The sequence below is a fragment of the Mastomys coucha genome, unplaced genomic scaffold, assembly GCF_008632895.1.
Source record: "Mastomys coucha isolate ucsf_1 unplaced genomic scaffold, UCSF_Mcou_1 pScaffold19, whole genome shotgun sequence".
In the NCBI taxonomy this organism is placed as follows: domain Eukaryota; kingdom Metazoa; phylum Chordata; class Mammalia; order Rodentia; family Muridae; genus Mastomys; species Mastomys coucha.
This window is the reverse complement of record NW_022196901.1, coordinates 5,559,620-5,581,442: the sequence shown is the minus strand read 5'-3', so window position 1 is coordinate 5,581,442 and position 21,823 is coordinate 5,559,620. Positions and strand designations below refer to the sequence as shown.

The 21,823-nt window shown below is 39.7% G+C and overlaps 1 protein-coding gene across 4 annotated transcripts in view; it reads right to left on the bottom strand.

Moving 5' to 3' along the window:
* The window catches only part of Abcb4 (ATP binding cassette subfamily B member 4), a 70,190-nt gene extending 48,592 nt beyond the window's left edge, over window positions 1-21,598 (bottom strand). The window contains exons 1-9 of one of the 4 annotated variants that reach the window (XM_031380002.1): window positions 21,281-21,598; window positions 21,031-21,107; window positions 18,585-18,639; window positions 14,750-14,900; window positions 8,899-8,956; window positions 7,431-7,622; window positions 5,683-5,854; window positions 4,016-4,140; window positions 1,487-1,658 (exon numbers count right to left, since the gene is read on the bottom strand). In XM_031380002.1, the coding sequence (XP_031235862.1) occupies window positions 1,487-1,658; window positions 4,016-4,140; window positions 5,683-5,854; window positions 7,431-7,622; window positions 8,899-8,956; window positions 14,750-14,900; window positions 18,585-18,639; window positions 21,031-21,101 (996 nt within the window). In that variant the 5' untranslated portion in view covers window positions 21,102-21,107; window positions 21,281-21,598. Of the gene's footprint in view, window positions 1-1,486; window positions 1,659-4,015; window positions 4,141-5,682; window positions 5,855-7,430; window positions 7,623-8,898; window positions 8,957-14,749; window positions 14,901-18,584; window positions 18,640-21,030; window positions 21,108-21,280 lie in introns of those variants that run through there. The other 3 variants (XM_031380001.1, XM_031380003.1, XM_031380004.1) reach the window with 3 other exon arrangements.
* Window positions 21,599-21,823: the final 225 nt, after the last annotated feature.

Here is a 21,823-nt window from a genome sequence, read left to right as displayed (position 1 = left end):
ATTGCAATGAAATCATAGCCCTTTGTGTAGGGGGTTTCCCAGTTTCCCTTTATCATGAAAGTCACTTTCTGCCTGTGACACAGACATCCATGTACCCATGAATAGTACATGCTACAAATGTCGACAAATTTATCATGCAGGGTTAATGGCAAAGGTTAATGCCACCTCCCTTGTTTATAAAACATCAGGAGGAAATGTGGAAGTGAAAACATGTGGTGAGTTGCTACAATGCCAGCCAGAGAAGAGAGGGAACTCAGGAGAATTCACTGTTACTGACACCCCCAACCTTCACCAACTTCAGGCTACTGTAAGGCACACTGTGAAATTCAAGTTCCCACATGGAGAAAGTCTAAGGACCAAATTATATTTAGAATTTTTTTTTCTGAAAGAGTCAAGTACAACTTTTAAAACATTTCTGTTTAAATGATTTGTACTGACCAATCCCAATGTGGAAGATGGTCACAAAATGTCACTGGTTTATAGAAAAGACTACCAAAGATCTACATATTATGGCCTAAGTTTGGGAACAGAAAAGCATACATATCTGAGAAATACATACCAAAAGTCACCACCAAGTAGACATGGATTCTTAGAATGTAAGAAATTTAAATTTAAAAGTTTTAGCCGGGCGGTGGTGGCGCACGCCTTTAATCCCAGCACTTGGGAGGCAGAGGCAGGCGGATTTCTGAGTTCGAGGCCAGCCTGGTCTACAGAGTGAGTTCCAGGACAGCCAAGGCTACACAGAGAAACCCTGTCTCAAAAAAAAAAAAAAAAAAAAAAAAAGTTTTTATTTTAGTCATTAGTACAGTTCGAATGTATTATTTTCACACTCACACTATAAATATATCTACATTTTCATATAGCCAAATGAATAAATTTTCTTTTCTATTTTAAAAACCTTCGTGACGTGTGAATTGAATGCTCTTTTACACAATGACTTCTCTGTAATAATAAATGTAAACTCTCCTCTACAGTTAAGCCAACAAGAGAATAAGGGTAATTCCAATATGCACTATTCTAATCATAATTGTTTTCCGTTTCATTTTCCTTTGTATTTCTCCAGTGGTCAAACCACATGTCACTATCTTGATCTCACTCACCATTAGGACTTGACTTGCATATTCTAGGATGCTAACTCTACCCACAGGGTAACAAAGATCAAACCTACAATCACAACTTTTTCTTCCAAAAGAAGAAAGGTAGAAAAAGAGCAGACGGGATAGGGAGCTGGATCAGGGTTAAGGATGCATACTGCTCTCAGAGTGACCTGAGTTTGGTTCCTTGTACCTATGACAGTGGCTCACAACCTCCATAACTCCAGCTCCAGGGGGATCCTGCACCTCTGACTTCCACGGGCACCTTCACTTATACCCTACCCTTCCACAAAACTTAAAATAATACTAAAAATAAATCGTAAAAAAAAATGAAGACAAGGTAGGTGCAGAACAATTTCAGATTTCTCATAGCCATTAGCAGTATTACTTACTGTCATTGCATTTCCAATTGTATATTCTTTTGATATAACCAGAGTGGATCCATACCAGAAGGCTAGTGCATAGGATGCATAGATTAACAAGAAGGCAATGCCCATAGAGATGTTGGCTGAGATAGCCTTTTTAATTCCAATCTTTTTGGCATTTTCTAAATGTTTCTGATACCTACCAGGAAATGAAGAAGGAAATGTTATAATGTGAATAACACTTTACAACCTGAGCCATTATCACCCCCTATTCAGTATGGGGTTAAGGATGAAAGCCTTGAAGGTAGTAAGGTCTCGAGGAGTCCAGTGTCCTAGGAATTGACCTGGTTCAGGATTAGTGCTCAGGAGAACAGACCTACGCCTGCTCCTGACTGGCCTGACTCATCTCCTTGGAACTCTACTGCACTAACTAGTGTTCCCATGGCTGTTCCAGAATTGAAACCTTGGTCCTGGGATACAAAGAATCTTCTTGCCAGGATTAGGTAGAGGAAAAAAAAAAAAACCCAACCCAGGGGGCTACTCTAGATGTTTTAGTGGTTATGTTTCCCCCTCTTAGAAAAGAAAAATTTCCCCAGGTTGCTCTTCTGGGTAAAGGACAAGAATTCCACGTGTTCTTCTATATAAGCCATGGGCTTCTTGCCATGGTCTTTTAGAAATCAAGCTGTTGTCAATTGCCAAGCTAGGTGTAAGGTATAAAGTGGATCTCACCAGAGATATGGGTCTTTCTCCATATTTTTTTTAAATTTTAGTTTCATTGACTAAGATATGCAGGAAAGAATTCTATTACGTAATGCTTATTTAGGAAGACAATCATGAGACTGATAGATAATTATGAAATGTAGTAAGTATACTGACATAGTTGGCAAATTTGATATTCTTGTTCCTGTTATTCCTATCATACTAGAACATCACCTCTTCTCACATTTTGTTCATCCTATTACCATCTTAATTTGGAAGAAAATTTTAGTATTTGAATATTTTTAACTTACATGCTGGCTTCCACAAATATGTATATATATATATATATATATATATATATATATATATATATATATATATATATAAATCTTCAGAATGTGTTTAAGGAATTAATTTTTTATATCAAGTTAAATCAATTCTACTCTTCCATGCTAGATTCAAACAATGTAGAAATTTCAATGTTCACTCTAAAATTATGGAAAAAAATCATATGGGTTTACAAAGAAACTCTGGGGAGGGGATACCATATAAATTAGAGAATTTCTTGTTATCAAAACTCCCCAGCAACATCACTGCATTTTATTTCAACCAAATAGGGGCTAGGACTTCATTGGTTGTTGTTGTTGTTGTTGTTGTTGTTGTTGTTTAAATGTTTGCTGCCACACAGAAAGGCTTCTCTAACTGCCTTTCCGCATCCAGCTCTTTGGGGTACTTCCCTCCACTGTGAGTATCACATTTGCATTCGTGGAGGAAAGCTGTGCCTGAGGAGGTAGCCTGTGTGCCACATCCAATACTGTCATTACTGCTGGGTGGCAGGGCTTCCGGGTGCATGCAGCAGCAAGATTGATATGTGCCCCGATGTGACCCAGTGCTCCAGTGAGAGTGGGCATGCTATAATTACCTTCACTTGGGTAATGGAGCGGCATGATTACACTGACATCCTGAGGTCCAACTGAGGGTTAGTGTGGTCTGTTTGTCTGTGTGGACTATTGTGTACAGGAAGCAGCAGTGAGAAAGGAAAAAAAGGAAGAAGTTAGAGAACCAGAAGCATGTTGATTTCGAAGAGGGGTGAAGAACAGAAAAATAGAAAATGAAACGGGAGGGATTGGAGAAGCTTTGCATTTAATACTGGAAACATTGTAGAGAATTTTCAGAAACTGTATTTTGGAAAATGGTGGGTATTAGAAATATCACACATAGAGAATATGGGGTCATACTTGAATTATATGAGGGCAAATTGTTTTAATGAGAAAATTGCTGATTTATATACTTCTTTATTTATCCCCCAATTCATTGAGATATTCATACTAAACACATACAGCCCTTTATAAATTCTATCTCAATGAGGTTGCTTCTGATTGTTTGTGTTGTTGTGTGGTTTAAGCCCATGTCCTCAAACATGTGACCATGGAGAAGCGCTTCTGGCATCGAGGCAGAAAGGCAGGGAAGCTCTGTCTTGTTCTCATAAAGACCCACACAGCCCCAGAGAAAATTCTGCATTGTGACTAGGAAATCCACATCTCGGGTTTTTCTCTTCTGGGTTCCAGTTTGGAACCCTCTGTGTTTCCTTTTAAGCATTTAAAAACATTTTTTTCTGACAGGTAAGTTCTTAGGGATCATCAGGCCTCTAGTGGAGTTTGTAGAACATGTAAGGTTGAGAATAGCAAGTCAGGGCTTGGCAAGCCCCAGCCGGCAGCAGTAAAGGGGGTGCTTGTAGCACGTGGGGGAGGGGTTGCTATGAGGAGAAGAGAGAGTACTAAACACATACCACAAAAGAATGAATGAAACCATGTAAAAGTGGCTTCTCTGAACCACCAGACAGAGAAACTTCCTGACCTTTCTAGCTCTTTGTTTTGGCCCCCGAAAGCTATCACAGTCCTGATGGCCCCCAAAGCCTCTTCAGCCACGGCACCTGCTTTTGCATACGCAGCTAGTTCTTTGTCACTGAACGTGGAGAGTATCTGTGCAGAAGAGAAACAGTCATGACATTTGCGTGGAGAGAAAGGGAAAAAGGCATTCTGACAAAGCATCACTGCCCACTGCCCCATCTAAACATTTAGTTAGTGATGTACGCTTCACATCCTTAAAGCCAGGTCTCAATGTGCCTCCTATACAGGCTAGGTCTGAGCTACTGGAGTCAGCAGGGAAAGGGAAACCAGACCTAAATCTATAAGTAGTGTATTTGGGAATTATACCAAATTCCATCTCTCTCATACCTTTTCTCTGTCAGCTATGAAGTTAGATAAAATAAAACCTCACGCCTGAGAGGATTAATTATACTTTTCTTTTATCATATTATAATCTACTGTGTGTGTAGCATGCACACATATTCATGTATGTGAAAGTACATGTATGTAAAAAGTATTAATAGTAAACATTTATTTTTATTTTTTAAAAAGATTTATTTATTATTATATGTAAGTACACTGTAGCTGTCTTCTGGTGTGTAGACACACCAGAAGAGGGCATCAGATCTGATTACGGTGGTTGTGAGCCACCATGTGGCTGTTGGAATTTGAACTCAGGACCTTTGGACGAGCAGTCAGTGCTCTTATCCGCTGAGCCATCTCACCAGCCCAATAGTAAACATTTTTAATACTACATCTTATCCCAAAGTGAGAGCATTTACCTTTCTTAAAAATAGTCTCTCACTGGTCTGGAGTTCACTAGTTAGGCTAGACTAGTTCAATAGCCATCCCCAGGGACCTGTCTACCTCTGCCTCACCAACACTGAGTTTATAAACTTGGAGCATCAAACCTGGGGATTTTTCCCAATTTGGATTCTAGGGATCTAACTCAGATCTTTATTCCTTCAAGTTAAGTCCTTTATTGGCTGAGTTATCTCCACAGCCCTATGACACATTATTTTAATCATGATGAAAATGATACTTTCATATTTATTAATGGTAATTCTACTAGAAAATAAAATGGTTAAACAAGATGGCACAGGAGAAAAAATCAAAACAAGAAACATACAAGTAGTTAACTAGGTGACTCTTCACACTCAGATTATACAAGAATAGCCAGCAAAATTGTTCAACTCTCAAGCATTGGCTCCAGTTAATACAATTCTATATGTATGTATTACATATATGCAAAATCTGTATGTAACATTTAAAGAATGAGATGTAATTGTTATGGTGAACAATACCCCTACCCCATTTAAATCTTTTATATTTGTTCAATCATTTGGAGGGCTGTGTCTTTAACTTGTGTTTTCTTAAAGTAAAATATAGCCATACATGTCATTTCATATACTACATCAGAAGATTTACTCAAAGAGATAACAGTGAAACTAAGAATTGTGATTAAAGCAAGAACTGTAGTGTTTGGACTCACGCAAGACATTAATTTTCATATTAAAGCTCTATGTGAATGAAACATTCCTGGGCGTGGCTTTCACAGACACTGAGCATGCATCTCAGAAGGCAGCAGCACTCTGCATACACAAAGCAACTATCTTTGTGGGTTTGCACACATGAACATGTCTAGGTTTTACAGACCTTTGCCCAAACAGCTGTAGAGAGCCCCAGAATGGGGCTGATGGCCATGATCACAAGGGTGAGCTTCCATCCTCTGATGAACCCCACTATGAATCCTGCAAAAAACGTGGCTATTGCTTGAAAGAACATTCCAACCTTGTCACCAATTCCTTCACTGATTTTGGAGATGTCACTAAAAAAAGATCACACCTAAGTGGTTACAGGCAGGAGGTCTTCAGTCAGAAAGGTGAAGTAGACATTTAATAAATGCATAGACAAGAAAAACATGCCCTTTCCTATGGTAAATCTTTTACAGAGTCTTAGCCTCTTGGATATTTTCCCATGAAAGTACTAAGCAATGAAACCTCAGGATTAGCTCATGCTTCTAAGAAATTAATGTCACTGAAGCTGATACTATGAAATTAGTTAATCCTACTACAGAAGTATTGTGCACATGAATCAATTTCTTTAAAAGAAGGAATTAGGAAAGGTATTATGACAGTAAAACAGTATTCGCAGGCCAAAAATGTCCCATTCTTAATCAAACATCATTTATCCAGAATATACATATATGTATACATACACAACATATACCTATATCATATATATGTATAAATATATACATCATATATGTAACTTTCTCTTGCCCTCCATTCTGCCTGACCTCATTCCCTCCTTCCTTCCCTCCTTTCTTTTCTCTCTCCTTTTCTCTTTTTGAGACAGGGTCTTTCTATATAGCCAAGGCTTGCTTTGAATCTTTGACCATTCTCTCTTAGCATTCCATAGTTCAGCTCCCTGAAATGCTGGGGTTAGAGCTCCCTTGTCAATTTCCATACAGTACCACAACCAGTACTTGAAGCTTTCTATGAATACTGTGCTGATGCTAAAAAAAAAAAAATGAAATTCAGATTTTCCCATTTAAGAGTACTCCATTGGTAAAGTGTATACAGATATGTTACAATCCAAAAAGTCTATACATCAGAACCAACTCCTGGTTCTAAGTATCTTAAATATTCAACCTGTACCCTTGTTTGTATTCTCACTATCAGCGTGTCTGTAGTGTGACCATGTAAAGAAAGGAAGTCCTGCGATGTTACCACAGCTCACACTTTCCTATAGCTGCCGGAGTGAAAGCTGAAGCTCTTGGTAAGGCATGGTGGTACTAACTGCCTTCAATTTCTCTCCTTTCTGACCTCCTCTGCTCATGTGCCAGCATGCCAAAGGTATATCTGCTATCTTTCCTACTGGAACACAACACCAGGAAGACAGAGCTGTTTGCTTTGCTTGCTCATTTTCCAAGCTCCTAGGAGGACATTCAGCTTAGAATAGGCCCTTATATTCATTTAGTAAGCAAAGCATCAACACTGACTAAAGCAAGTCTCTTTGTAATTAAGGCAACCATCGTTGCCCATCCATTCAACCATCTTTATTTGGGAGTCTAACACCTGTCAGGCCTGCAGCAAGCTCCATGAAAGATAAATGGGCATAAAACATGCATTTAGTCCTCAAATAATGAGAGAGAGAGAGAGAGAGAGAGAGAGAGAGAGAGAGAGAGAGAGAGAGAGAGAGAGAGAGAAATGTAAATGGAAAACATGTTGTTGTGGCATAAGCTATAGAGACTTTTAGAAATGACTATCAGATATATACTCAATTCATGTCTAATGCTGAAAGTAGCAATTTAATGTTGCTTCTAAGCTCTCTTCCCTTGTCAACTTCCATACAGTGCTTCATTCCCTCATTAAAGTGTGACATTAACACAACATACGTACTCTGTCAGCCGTGTGTTGAGTTCAGTGGTGCCTTTGATGTCAAACCAGCCCATTTCTTGTCGGAGGATGGCATGAAAAAAATTTTGCCTGATTTTCTTTATTTGTCGGCCAGCTGCCAAAGTCCAGAATGAGACTTGGATATAGGCAGCCACAAGAACTCCAGCACCTAGTCCCGAATAGTAGTATGCATATCTGGAAAAGAATTGGGAAGGCACTTCATCCCTTTGTTTTGTTTTGAGACAGGGTCCCTTTGTGCAGCTCAGGATTGCCTTGAACTCATTCTGTAGCCCAGGCTGATTCTGGCCCTTGGTCCTTCTGCCTCAGCGTCACAAGGGCTGAGATGCCAGGCATGCCAGCTAGACAGGCTTTTGGGGAGAATGTTCAGAATTGGAAATCAGTTCAATATTCTAAACAGATCATAAACATAGAGGACATTATCACAAATACACATCCATTTTTCTCCCTTCTTAAATGGCAGGATGAATTCTGTGGGACAGAAAACCTGTTTGCCTGAAACATGGTACAATGAAAACACAATTGTGACTGACTATACATAAAAACAGTGTCAGTGGTTCGTTTTAAGTTGGTGACAATTTTCGCAACTCTAGCCTGGGCTTAAATACTTACAGTGAACATGTCTCTACTACTGCCATATGACAAACAGCAGTAAACATACAAAATGTGTAAAATGGTTCTGTGTGTAAATTTTTCCATTTTTTTTTATTTTTGTTTTTCGAGACAGGGTTTCTCTATGTAGCCCTAGCTGTCCTGGAACTCACTCTGTGTAGACCAGGCTGGCCTCAAACTCAGAAATCTGCCTCCCAAGTGCTGGGATTAAAGGCATGCACCACCACTGCCCAGCCTATATTTTTAATTTAAAAAAAAAAAACAAAAAACAAAAAAACCACCCTATTTGGCAGGCTCAAACTTTTCAAATTAATTCTATAGAAACTTAATAAATTCAAATAGATTTGGAACAGAAGTGTAGCTAATTGAGAAAATGGTGTCCAAAATCTATTTTTAATCTACTTTTACAAACTATTTTCAATTAGCCTCTCTGGTGGCCTGCTTTAGTGTGCAAAACACCCTGTTTAGTGTTAAGAGCGGTTCCAAGGCAGCCATATGCAATCACTGTGCTTTTGGAAGCTTTTGAAGTTTCTGTCAGGAAGACTGGAAGGGCTGTGGATGCCATCGATGTGCTGAAATCAAAGTGACAAAATGGGAATAATGAAAGCGATAATTACTATGGTTGCATTTATAAGAATACCTGTTGCTAGGAATCATATGCAAGTGAAAGGCCATAAGGAAAGCAACTTTCTTGAAACTGGGGGCTGGGGCACAAATGATAAGAGGAGTTGGCACTAGGGAAAGAAATTGGATGTTTTGTATAATCTCACAACTCTGTAGTATGACATCATTTTTAAATGGAAGTTAAAAGTAGGACAATATATACATAAACACAAATTACCTAGTCATTTCTTCTTCCAGAATTCTTCCTGGATTTAGCATTGACAATGAAAAATTCACTAAATAAAGACAAAAGAAGTCATTTTTAAAAAGAGGGACTATTAATGGGAATTGCTGAATTAAAAAAAATCTATTAAGAATATTACTACATGAACAATATGTAGGAGATGCTGCAGTTCAGTTTCTCAAGGAAAACTTTTTTTTTTTTTACACACAAGGGTACTTTTCAGTTCACTGAAACACAGTTGCAAGTGTGTAGGTCCAGGTGGGGGAGACAAGCTCCAGTTCTACCCCATCCCCACACTCTTGGGTCTGTGGCAAAGCAGATTCCTAAGGCAGTGTGGAATGGGTGACCAAAAGTGGGAACCTAGAGGTGCACACCAAAGGCAGAGGTTGGAATGGATGGAGACTCTTAGATTTGGTGGACATTGCTATTTTATTAGTGATTCAAAGACTTGCTTTTGTAATTTTTCACTTGTATCCTTTTCTTCCATGCTTCCCTACCACATAAGCAAGGGAAAGGCCAGATTGCTTCCATTGCAAAAGAAGAAAATTCCAACTGAGTATCTCAGAAATAAGCCACAGCATCTCTGCTAACTAGTCAAGTCCTAGTCAAGTCCTACAGTGTACCTTGCTTCATAACAGCACTGAGTATGTGTGTGTTCGACAACATTAACTGAGAAGAACCATACTAATGATTGTGAGCTAATGTGATGAAAAATGTCCGCAAGACTACCTTAGTTGTCATGTTTAAATGACAACTACTGTTCGTTGAGTACTTGTTAAATGCCAGGCTCTGTTCTGAACACTTCACATGCATTCCTTTAACTTTCATAACAACAATATGAGGTAAGACTATCTGAAAAGTTTCACTTTGTGGAAAAGGAAAGCAAAGCGGAGAGAAATAGACCTGTCTAAAGCCACACAGCTAGCAAGTAGCAAATGGGCTGTAGGCTCTGGCAGTGTGGCCTTTGCTCTCAGCTTACTCTCTGCCTCATTGATCTGTGTGGCGATGACTTATTTCCACTTAAAACACACACACACACACACACACACACACACACACAATGAAGGGAAAAATTAAGCATCATCTATTCACAGCATTTGTGAAATACCCGGGTAAGATATCCCTGAAGCATTGCTGAGCAAGGAGAAGGCAGGCACTTCCCATTCTCCAGGATCCCAGGAGAGGGGGTGTTCTTTCTTTATCCTTTAATCCTGGGCAAATGGCCCAGGGGTCATGTTCTCTTGCTGCTGTGTAGCTGTGTCCCCTTCTTATCTTTCTCCAAAGAAAGATAAAAGGTTGAAATTTATTTTAAACTTAAACCGAGTCAGGGTCAGTTGCCGGGAGTGCAGCCGGAGTGCAGTTCATCTTACTGTGCTATTGTGGCTTTTTTCCCTACTGACGTGAAAGGCTTTGGCTTAGCTGTTGACTCTTTAAGGAATCTCTTCATTTTATTTCTTGTCTAATCAGTTCTGTGGGCCCTTTCCCTTCCTAGGATTTAGACATGGAGAATCAGACTGTGTCTGGATTGAGAGGCAGCTAAGCTGTCTTGAAGCTGCAGAATTTGTGGAAATCACTAGGCATTTCTCCTGAATTTAGAAATTAGGTGATATCTTAAATTTTTTTCTGTTCCAATCCCTACCTTTTAAATCTCTCCATGAGGAAAACACAACTCAATGAACACTCAGCCCTCCATTTCCCACTCCCTGTGCAGCCCTGAAAATATAAATCTATGAGCATTTCAGATCCTACCTACTTCTTCCCATGAGTCCCAACAAAGAAGGGCAATATAATTCTGGGTGAGAACCTCTCCTCAGGGCTGCCAGGAAGTCCAGTGTCCCAGGTGCCTGTCAGACAAACATGTCCAGGGGGCTCCGGGAAGAGTCAGGGGATTGGAAGTTTGCAAAGAGCCTGGACCCAGCATTGTCAGATGCCACTTAAAATGCATGCCTTATAAAGAGTTCCAGTTGATCACATAGATAGTCTTTAAAAAGTTATTGGGAACTCTGAAAATAAAATACTTTCCAGATCTTACCCAAACCCAACCACAGCAGTCCATCTCACTGATTTACAATGTCTCAGTTGATTCTACTGGGATGGGATGGAGACTGCTAAGCTGATTTCTTCCATAACATGAAAATGAGGAACACTTAAAGCTGCCTTTTCATTTTAGAGAAATCCTGTAAAATCCACCTCTGCTAGATGGTGGACTAAAATTAGACTGGTTGCGTTATTTCCACACTCTTCACTACTCCCCTTATATCCACTGAACATTTATCATGTTTTAAGTAACCAATATGACTCCATCAGTCAATCCACAATCATTGTTCAAACACTATTTTAAAATAGTAACACTATACTGGTTTAGCAATTTGGTCATGCTCACTCAGCTTTTGAGAGCTGGATCTGATTAATAAGGAGATATAAAGGAATAGAGAAATCATCTAGACTACCACATTAGACTCCCAAAGTAAGTAGACATCCATTTTTCTAGAGTCTGCCTAGGAATTTCTTTATCATACAGAATTGTCCAACACCAAAACAAATGGTGTTTTTTCTTTTAGGCAGCTTGAGTTTTATGGCCAGTTAATATAACTCAGAGCTCAAGCACACTTTATCTTGTCTACCACGAGGCAACATAGAAACTGCAGCAATCTTACAGAATTTTCTAGATCATTATAGTCACACAGAGTTTTCCAAAGCAATAATCAACTCTTTGATACTCTGCAGATAAACTCTTTTCTATGACTCTGTTCTTAAGGTTTTGGACGGAAATAATGTTTGTTCATAGTTTGTGCACAACCAGGTCATTGTGAGAGAGCGATCCTGTCATGAAGTAGCTTCACTCTGCTGACAAGGATGGGCTCTGTTCACAGTAAGTCATTGTCAGAGCCTCTTGTAATTTAAATCCCCTCTAAAGTTCTGTCTCACTTGGCTTCCATGAAATCTAGTTGCCCAAGAATCCACCCATTCTAAATAACATACTAAAAAACAAAGCAAAACAAAGCTCTGTTTGATGAGCTATGACTTCAGCTAAGTACACAACCCCAATGATTTTCAGCTCAATTCTACTTCACTAAACATAGCAATGAACACTCTAATTCTGGAGTGAGTTCATTGATGACTTCATTTTTCTCCAAAGAGAATGTGGTATGAGACTATTATTTCTATAGACTAAAGAAGAATGAACTACTCATGAGAAATTCATTTGGTTTTCTATAGCAAATTCTCCATGACTGGCAATATGGCTTATGAGCATGTGGTTTCAGAAAGCCAAGAGTCAAACCCTTAGCATTTATAATCAAGGGTATAACCATGACAGAGTTGTTAACTCTCTTGAATCTACCACCCCAGTAATCTCTTGCTTGGGCAGTTTCCCTAGAGAGACCTTGAATTTGGCCCTTAGCACAAAGTACCTGCCTGCCTTGTTCAACTTCAAAGCCATGGAATTGCATCATTAGTTACAAGTAAAAAACAAGCAAACTACTCCAAAGAAGTCATTGAGTTCTTGAGTTATTCTAGAAAAATAAAACAACAACAACAAAACCCAAAAACTAAAAGAACAAGGCTATATGATACTTGATCCAGAGGCAAAATCATTCATGATAAATAAATTTAATTGTTTTAAGCTGATTGTTTTTAAAAATAAAAATACATGTAGAATGAAATGACAGTTTTAGATATACAGTTTAATAGTAGTAAATATTCTCATATTTTTGTTCAACCAATCTTCTGAACTGTTTTTACTCTAAAAAAGAAAGACCCTATGCCCATTACATATTAGCTCCCCATATCTCTCTCTCCAGTCTCTTGTAAGTACCATTCTAATTCCTGTTTCTATGAATTTAACCATTCTAGATAATCTATATAAGTTGATGATTCATATGAAATCCATCATTTATCCACTACTTTAATTTAGCATAATGTCCTCAAAGTATATCCATTCTGTATACTGCATCAAAAAATTTTCCCTTTTAAAGGTGGAGAAATATTTCTTTGAATTTTTTTACCATATGAATCTGATTTTTTTAAAACCCTAAAAGAAATCAATTTTTGATTGGTGTTTCCATTATGGGTACCACACTTGTGTGTGTGTGTGTGTGTGTGTGTGTGTGTGTGTGTGTGTGTGTGTGTGTAAAACTAATATGCAACAAATGTAAAGTTAATATGTAATTGTAACAAATCAATATAAAATGTCTACCTCTTATACTTCCTTAAATAATTTTATTATTTTCTTTCTTTATCTATCTGTTTATTTGCTTGTTTCTTTGTTTATTTAGAGAAAGGGCTCTCTGTATAATCCCAGCTGTCCTGGAATCAGTTATGTAGACCAGGCTGACTGCAAACTCACAGAGATCCACCCGCCTCTGCCTCTTAAAGTACTGGGGTTAAAGGCATACTCCACCATGTCAGGCTCAACATTTTTTTAATAAAGGTTTATTTTTATTTAATGTATTTAGGTGTTTTGCCTGCATATGTATGTCTATGTACCACTAACATACAGTGCCTCTAGAGGCCTCTGACAAGCTGCCATGTGTGTTCCGAGGTTTGAACCCAGGTCTTGTAGAATAGCCAATGCTCTTCACTGCTGAGCCATCTTTCTAGCCCCTATTAACGACCTTGTCCTCCTTCAATTTATCCAGCCTATTAAAAATATCTTGCCTTATTTCAACTTATCTTTACAGTATTTCTGTTAAGGTCACTAGTAAAGCATCAGAAATCCAAATCCATCTGAAACAGATTTTTTTTCCTCATAGGAAAGCATAATTATTTATCTTGGAAAAATACGCATGGTCCTGATTATAGCTGAGATGTTAGAAAGACCTGGGTTTGAAGTCTGTCTTAGCACAGGTAGCATACTATGGACACTTTCACTTGGATTTCTGAAAGGCATTATATTTATCAGCATTAATGTAAACATATTTTCTATATTACTCAAGCAATCACATTTCTTTAAATGATTGCCTTTATGCCTTTTAATGGCAACTAAGTATGTAGTTCTCAACTTTTGATCTATGCAAATGTGTATATAATGGCACCTAAGTGATGAGTGTAGTGTACTTTACTCAGTTACATATGTAATGAAAATTTGCTTTCTCTTGTTATCTTTTGTATTCTATCGCCTATGTACTGATACAGCTTCATTTTGATTTTTTTCCAACCTAGACCCTAATCTCTTGGAAGAACAAAGCCTTTGGGCTTGGGATAAGCCATGGGAATATTTCTAGATTGAATTTAATTACTACGATGACAAGTGTGGCCATCTGCTCCTTACCACAATGGTGCTGGTGTGACCCTTTTTGAGGTGACATGGACTCATGTGACTCCATTACTTTAGATCTATACTGAGGTCATTGATATTTAGTCAAGTGTCACATTCAGTTCTAGTTACTCTGGTTGGTCCAAAACATCAAACATAGAAAGCAGATATTTTGAAGATGAGAGTGGGCAAGAGAGAAAAAGATAAAACCCAGACAGAACCCTACAAAAGTTACCATGTCCAAGAAGTACCACTGAACTACCTGAAGTGTTTCAAAACATTTGCTCCTGCGACCACAGAGGACAGACACTACATCGAGATACTAGAATCCCACTTTATTCAGCTGCAAAGTTTCTGTACTTCCTTATTGTTTTGAAAGTCAAACACTACAATGCATTTTTTGAGATTTAAATGAGCACTTAAGAAATATTATAAAACTTTCACAATTCCCTTTTTGGTATTTAGGGTCACCTAGATTTCTAAATCAATAAACAAACAGATGACGTAAATTAAAACTAGTTTCTGGTACCTTTCACCCAGTTAGATAAATGTAATGTATTTTTTTAAAAGAGGAAAAGAAACAATTACCTGGCAAGGAGAAGTTCCCAGTATTATCTACAAACTTATCTGTCATTTCTCCAAAGACTATCATCATGAGGGGAAGACCTGATCCATGAGCTATGGCCATGAGGGTGCCCAGGAACATAAACAATTTATCCTGCCAGTCAGAGTATCGGAACTGAAAAGAGAAAATAAAATAAGATTCCATTTAATAATTTTTCATTTGGGGATTTTTGTTTCAAGTTAGTTCTAGTATCACAGTTATAAATGTGCTTATCTTAGAGAATATATGAACTGCAATCTAAATAATTATAAGCTTAATTTCATGATTTTTATGTATATAAAAAGAAATCAATCTAATTCTACTTAATTAGCATTTAACTTGGGTGAATTATTACAATGTAATCAAGGTAATAAAGACTTGGTTCCCTTTAGAAATACTATTTAATCTCCCAGAGGTTGTGCTGTGTGTAGTAAGTTAAAGTGAGCTGGGGACCGACATTAAGTCCACACACACACACACACACACACACACACACACACACACCCTTCAGGATAGTGCATGTATGTATACTACTTCAGTAGAATTAAAAACAGGAACAAATAGACCTTCTTAGTTTGATCCCTTTGAAAGAGTGAAATTGGCCTTTAAAGGCAGTTCAAAAAAAGAACTTTATATAGTATCTGTCTGTGGGCTTTATGGAAATTTTGATCATAAAGAATCTTGAAAGATGAGAGAGAATCAACTGGAAAAGAATATGGAATGTGGAAGAATAAGGGAATATGGAGGAAGTTGGGATTTTAGGCTAGCAAAGAAAGAAAGCTTAGGAATACACAGAACCACAGAGTGCAGCAGAATTCCCTAGGGTCATGTGTGTGTGTGTGTTTTTTTTAAAGATTTATTTATTTTATGTATGTGAGCTCACACTGTAGTTGTACAGACAGTTGTGAGCCTTCATCTGGTTGTTGGGAATTGACTTTTAGGACCTCTGCTCACTCCAGTCAATCCCATTTGTTCTAGTAGACCCCGCTGGCTCACTTCGGCCCAAAGATTTATTTATTATTATAAATAACTACACTGTAGCTGTCCTCAGACGCACCAGGAAGAGGGCATCAGATCTCATTACAGGTGGTTGTAAGCCACCATGTGGTTGCTAGGATTTGAACTCAGGACCTTCGGAAGAGCAGTCAGTGCTCTTACCCACTGAGCCATCTCACTAGCAAACCCCTCCCCCCTCCCAAGAGGATCATGTTATAGGAAAGCAGAAACCATCAAAACTTTTGGGTTTAGTGCTCAGCAGGACAAGTACGAATTATCACAGCAAAGTATACCACTCCTACCTACTAAGCAAATACTGCTTCAGAAGACAGTAATTCACTGTCCTTTCAACTTCTCCAATTTACACCTTTTACTCAATATTTTTGATGGGCTCCTTTGTGGATTTCTCTTTGTTCTTTCTCCTCTGTCTTCTAGACTACAGCTTTGTTGTTACATTTCCCTTTTCAGCTTCCTCTCCATCTCTTGCATTTCTCTTCTCCTTTTAAACTTTATACTCTGTTCACTCTCCCTCCAAATCTCCCCTTTGGAGACAGGAGATGGTTATTTGGAGAGTATGCAGTGAGTCAGGATGGCGGAGCAGGTACATCTCTCACTGACTCACACTGCCCAGTGAGGCTGAAGTTGGAAGCATGGTAGGCACTGGGTATGAGTACAAACTGTTCTCCAAGGGCTTTAGAGTTCATCTAGGGCCAAGGGCAGCAGGGGCAGATTCCACTCAAACACACAGGGCGAAGCAAGAAGAAGACAAAAAAAAAAAAAAAAAAAAAAAAAAAAGGAAGGGTGAGAACCAGGAAGAGCTCAGAATAAATCAAAGGCAGTGACAAACATGAAGACTGAATGGAAAAGGATCCTAATGGCTACAAGGGGCTGGTGTCCTAAAGGTCCGCTGTTGGTGGCTTCTAAGTGAAGGGAGTTAGGAGATTGGGTCTTTCAACATCCTTCCAGGGCACATCATCAGATTTTCCTGTGGTGTTCCTTTTTAGAGGACATTATATGACACTGAAGCAAGTCTTAATGCTTTCCATGTTGGTTGAATTAAATTTAAATTTCTAAGATCCAAATTAAAGTTAGGATACATTCCTACATAAATCTAGATTAGGTTTTTTAAAATTATTTATTTATTTATTATGTGTAAGTACACTGTAGCTGTTTTCAGACATCTGAGAAGAAGGGGTCAGATTTTGTTACAGATGGTTGTAAGCTATCATGTGGTTGGTGGGATTTGAACTTAGAACCTTCAGAAGAACAGTCAGTGCTCTTAACCACTGAGCCATCTCTCCAGCCCTAAATCTAGATTAGTTTTAGTGACCCTTTTCAACAAAACAAGACATCTCTATTATACCAGCTTTGTTCTGAGGTTTTTCCACACAGATATCTACTCAGATGAAAGATAGTAATTAAATTTAAATTCAGTTTCAACTAAAATTATTAAATGCAAACAAAAATATCAATTATCAATTATTCTACTTTTTCATATATATATTTTTCTATTTTTCTGTAGGAGACAGATTCTAAAGTGACATTAAAAATATATGTATTATCTGCAGCACTAAATAAAATTCTTTTTCTAGGCTGGCGAGATAGCTTAGTAGGGAAAAGCATTTTCCCCTCAAGACTGACAACCTGAATTCAATGCCTGGAACCAAAAGGTTTGAAAGAAGAGAACAGATTCCCAAAAATTGTCACTTGACTTCCGTACATGTCCTGTGGCACCATATGCCTGCACTCACATGCATCAGACACACACCATGTTGAGATCCTGGGCCACTGTCTATTGTAAGTCCATACAGCATAAGCACACACAATGAAAACTGAATGGAAATTTACTCTTGTTCAAACTTTTTAAGCAAAAACAAAGAGTAGAGGAAAGAGTAGTTGCAGAGGCCTGGACCAACAAGAGGACTGTGTTGTTGTATGCAAGTGTTTGATGCCATTGGTGCATTTGCTTTCTAACTCGCTGGCTTCAATTGACATGCACTACATTTTTTCTTTGTTTGTTTGTTTCTTTCTTTCTTTGTTTCTTCCCTCCTTCCTTCCTTCCTTTCTTTCCTTTCTTCTCTCTCTCTCTCTCTCTCTCTCTCTCTCTCTCTCTCTCTCTCTCCCTTTCCCTCTCTCCCCCCTCTCTCTCCCTCTCTCTCTTTCTTTCTTTCTTCCCTGTCAAAGACTGTCTGTTTGAAACATATCACATTTTCAAGGCAGGCAAACACTTTCCTGGCCTGCCTCTCTGAGACAAATTACAAATGAAAACAGATTTGATTTCTTCAAAATAACAAAAAACAAAGCAAAAACATGTTGGCTTGCCTTTGTACCTTCAGAAAACACTGGGAATGGCCTGAAACAGAATCAGAATCCTCGATCATTAAGTCAAGGTTCACTAATTTCTTAGTAAGTTAGTTGTGTGTGTGGACTTTTTGTTTTAAATGTTGTTTTCAACTTTTAAACTTTTTTTGTTGGGCGGGGGCTGGGGGTGGTGTTACTGACAGGGTTTTATGAATCAGCTGTTTACCTGAATGCAGCCAGTAGGTTTCCATGGTGTTTTTGAAATGCTTCATTTTTGTTTTGTCTCCCTACGTAGTAGTGAGCGTAGTAATGAGCTAGAAGCCAGTTTACCCCACCCCCCTTCATCATCTGTCTTGTGACTTAAAGCCATTGTTTACAATTAGTCAAACCATAGGCACAGGTGCAGCAGAGGCAATCCAGACAGACAGACAGACTTAAAGCACTTGCTGGCTGGCAACTGACTCAAGTCTCCAAAGTTGAATGAAGGGCAGGATTATTAGCACTTAGTATTTCACAACTTACCAGTGTCAACAGGCCAATTAAATTCACTTTCTTCTTTTTTTCTCTGCCTTGGTTGCTGTAAAATATAATTTTTCAAATGTAAAACTGTTACGAACAATCAGTTGAACATAAACCTTAGTAGCTATGGCTTTGAATCATAACATTTGTAAATACAAGAAAACTACCATTGTCAAAATTATCTGGCTTGACACTCGCTGCAAGGCAGCCATCAAGTATAAAGGTAACTGTCCAAGGTACTACAAGGTCACGGATACAGGAGAAAGGGTCAAGACAACCTCACAGAGTTACTCCACAGTGAGAAGACACATATAGTAATAATGTTTAGGAAAACACTTAAATTACTCTTTTTCTAAGAAAAGTACAAGTTGCTCTATAGGGAGACTTCTTTTTTGGATGATGTGGGGAGTGGTTTTAGGAAATACTGTTTTTCTGCATTCAAGATATATCTAAGATCTGGTTACTTCTCCCTATTTTTCTTGCTACATTCCCATTAGAATAGTCCCACTTAACTTCCATTTATATTTGCTTTAGTGTACTGGGAATTGTAGCCCATATAATCATTTAAGAAGTCAGGCTACTTCTCTACTCAGGCAATAACAATGGCTCTACTTCTTCTCAGAGTGAAATTGAAACCTTTATATTGGCTGCTGAGCCCACATGCTCTGTGGGTACCTTCATGACAGCATCTTCCGCTCCCAGCGGTACTCTGTTCAGATAGGCAGACCTGGTTTCTCTGCTACTTTGTGAATACAACAAACACAGTCCCCACCTCAGGATCATTTAGTTCTAAATTATTGCCACCAAATACCCAAAGCTCTCTGCTCATTTCCTTCTACCCCTTTCTCAGTAATTGACTTCAAAATAAGACCTATCCTAACTGCCCTCCTTAAAATTGATAGATATTTCTGCTGTGGTCTCCCAGTTTTCTCAATCTTCATTAATTTTCTTCACACTTAGCATCTTTTAACAGATGGACATTTGCCACTGAATACGTACAAGAGAATGTGCCACACTGTGCAGCTTGTTGAGAACAGGCATATTAGCCCTCTGCCCTAACAGAAATGGGCTTAGCTTTCCTCGAATGTACTGTCCTTGGTATTATTATATAAAAATTAGTCTCATATTTCATTGTGTTATCTTACAATATCAAGTCAGTCTTTTGTTTTTCGGTTTTGAGCCATTTCCTTCTTTCCAACCACAAGCTGTGAGCTTTTCCTGAGAACTTCCCTGGCCCTGAGTGTTACTACACCTTTTTCAGGGACTGCTCCTTCTAATACTAGTCAGTATGCTCAGCCAGTATAATACATAAATAGCCTTCTTCGTGAAAATGCCATCTATTAATAGATTCACAGTCGTCCCCAGCCTAAATTGCCAGATGACAAAACCACATTTTTCTATTAGAAGTAACACCATCCATAAGTTTTTTTTTTATAACTCTATATGGACAAACCTAAATTTTCTGTGAATAAATGTCATGATTCTAAGAATAAACAGGGCGATGCCACGGTCCAAACCAGTTAACAGAAGCAATGCTTCGGCTTAAGATTCAGATAGACATATTTTTCAGTTGGCTAATCAGGCCCCTTGCAGCTTGAGAACCAACTACAGAAGCTGATAAATTTTGTCCCTCTAGAAGACAACTCCATGACACATGTCAGTTTGTTTCATGCTAGGGTGGCCTAGCATGAACTCAGAGACTGTAATAGCCTCATGAACTATTTGAAGCTGAGGGTAAAAATGATTCACTATTCCCACAACGAAAGAGGAAACACGCACACACTTGACTGGGCCCTTCTGCCTGACAAAAAGCGTGTGTGTGTGTGTGTGTGTGTGTGTGTGTGTGTGTGTGTGTGTGTGTGCTTCGCTGTGGCTGGGGAAGAACCAGACACAGGGAGGAAGAAAGACCCACTGGCAGAGGAAACATCGAGGTTCACCCTCCTTGCAACTGGGACAAAAAAACTGATTTCGAAGCAGAAGTTAGTGAAGAATGAGGTTGTTCTCCATGTCACCCCCTAGAGAGGAGAAATGGGGAAAATAGTCTACAGAAGGGGGAGGGGAAGACTAGGGCAAGGAAGAGAAATACAGGAAGAAGGGGAGGTCTTGCTTCGCTACCCCTAGTCAAAGCACAGCCATCAATAGCAGGTGTCTGAAGTTCTACCAACTCGAGTAGCCAGATGATGTCTAAAAAGAGTGAAATGTTTACTTTATAAAAATACAATGAATGTTACACAACGCCAATAGTCATCAAATTACGCGGGTCCCAGGGGAGGGGAGAGCTTTTGAAGACAGCCTCTTCTCTCTGAACCATTCCAAAAGGAGTCTGGGAGACATTCCTCAAGAACACTTTAAGACTTCATCCCAAAGGAGGCATCAACCAATTTTTCTCAACTTCTTTCCAGGACTCTGCTATAACGGGAAAAGCCAGCGGCTCTGCGGTCCTGTGTACCTGATGCTGCCTAGTTCAAAGTCGCCGTCCAGGCGCCGCGCTGTTCCGTTTCTCGCTGTCTCAAGATCCATCTCAGCCTGGGGAGAAACCACAGCCTCAGGTCCAAGTGCACCCGGCTCAGCTCCCCGGAGAGGGGGGACCTCCAGGCTCCAGAAGTCTCCGGCCCAAGGCGCAGAGCCGGGCGCTCCCCTGCAGGTCCCACGGCAGCTGCCCTCCCTCCGTCCCTTTCTCCCTCCGCGTCCTCCCTCACCTGAATTTCGGCGCGTGTTGGCCGCGGCGGGTGAGGTGCAGACCTGGACTTTGCTCGCCCCGGCTCGTCCCCGCCTCCCACACGCGCCCGGCGCCAGCGACGCCTCCCGCTGCGGCGGAGGCGAGGGCCGGGGCCCGCAGGAGAGCTCCCGCAAGCCCCGCTGGCTCTGCAGGCCCCAGCGCCACCAGCGCGTCGCCCTCGCCGCCAGGGGCGCGCGTCTCCGCTGCCGCCCACCCGGGCGAGCTGCCAGCAAGCAGCCCGCAGCGCAGCACCAGCTGCAGCCGATAAGCCTGCCGATGTCTCCCCTGGCAGGCCACGGGCCCCTAAAAGTAACTGTCACACCTCCCCCACGCGGAGTTTTCTTTTAGAACACACTGGGGAGGTAGTTTCCACTAGTTCAACAACCAGGCGCTCTGAGAACCCAATAGGAAGTAAGTAGTAAGGTCGCCACTTTTGCATCCTCAGCTTGAGTTTATGGCACCAAACTGCAACTAGCACCCCAGATGCTGAAGATTAAGCAAGTCCGACCCAGAATCATCCGCT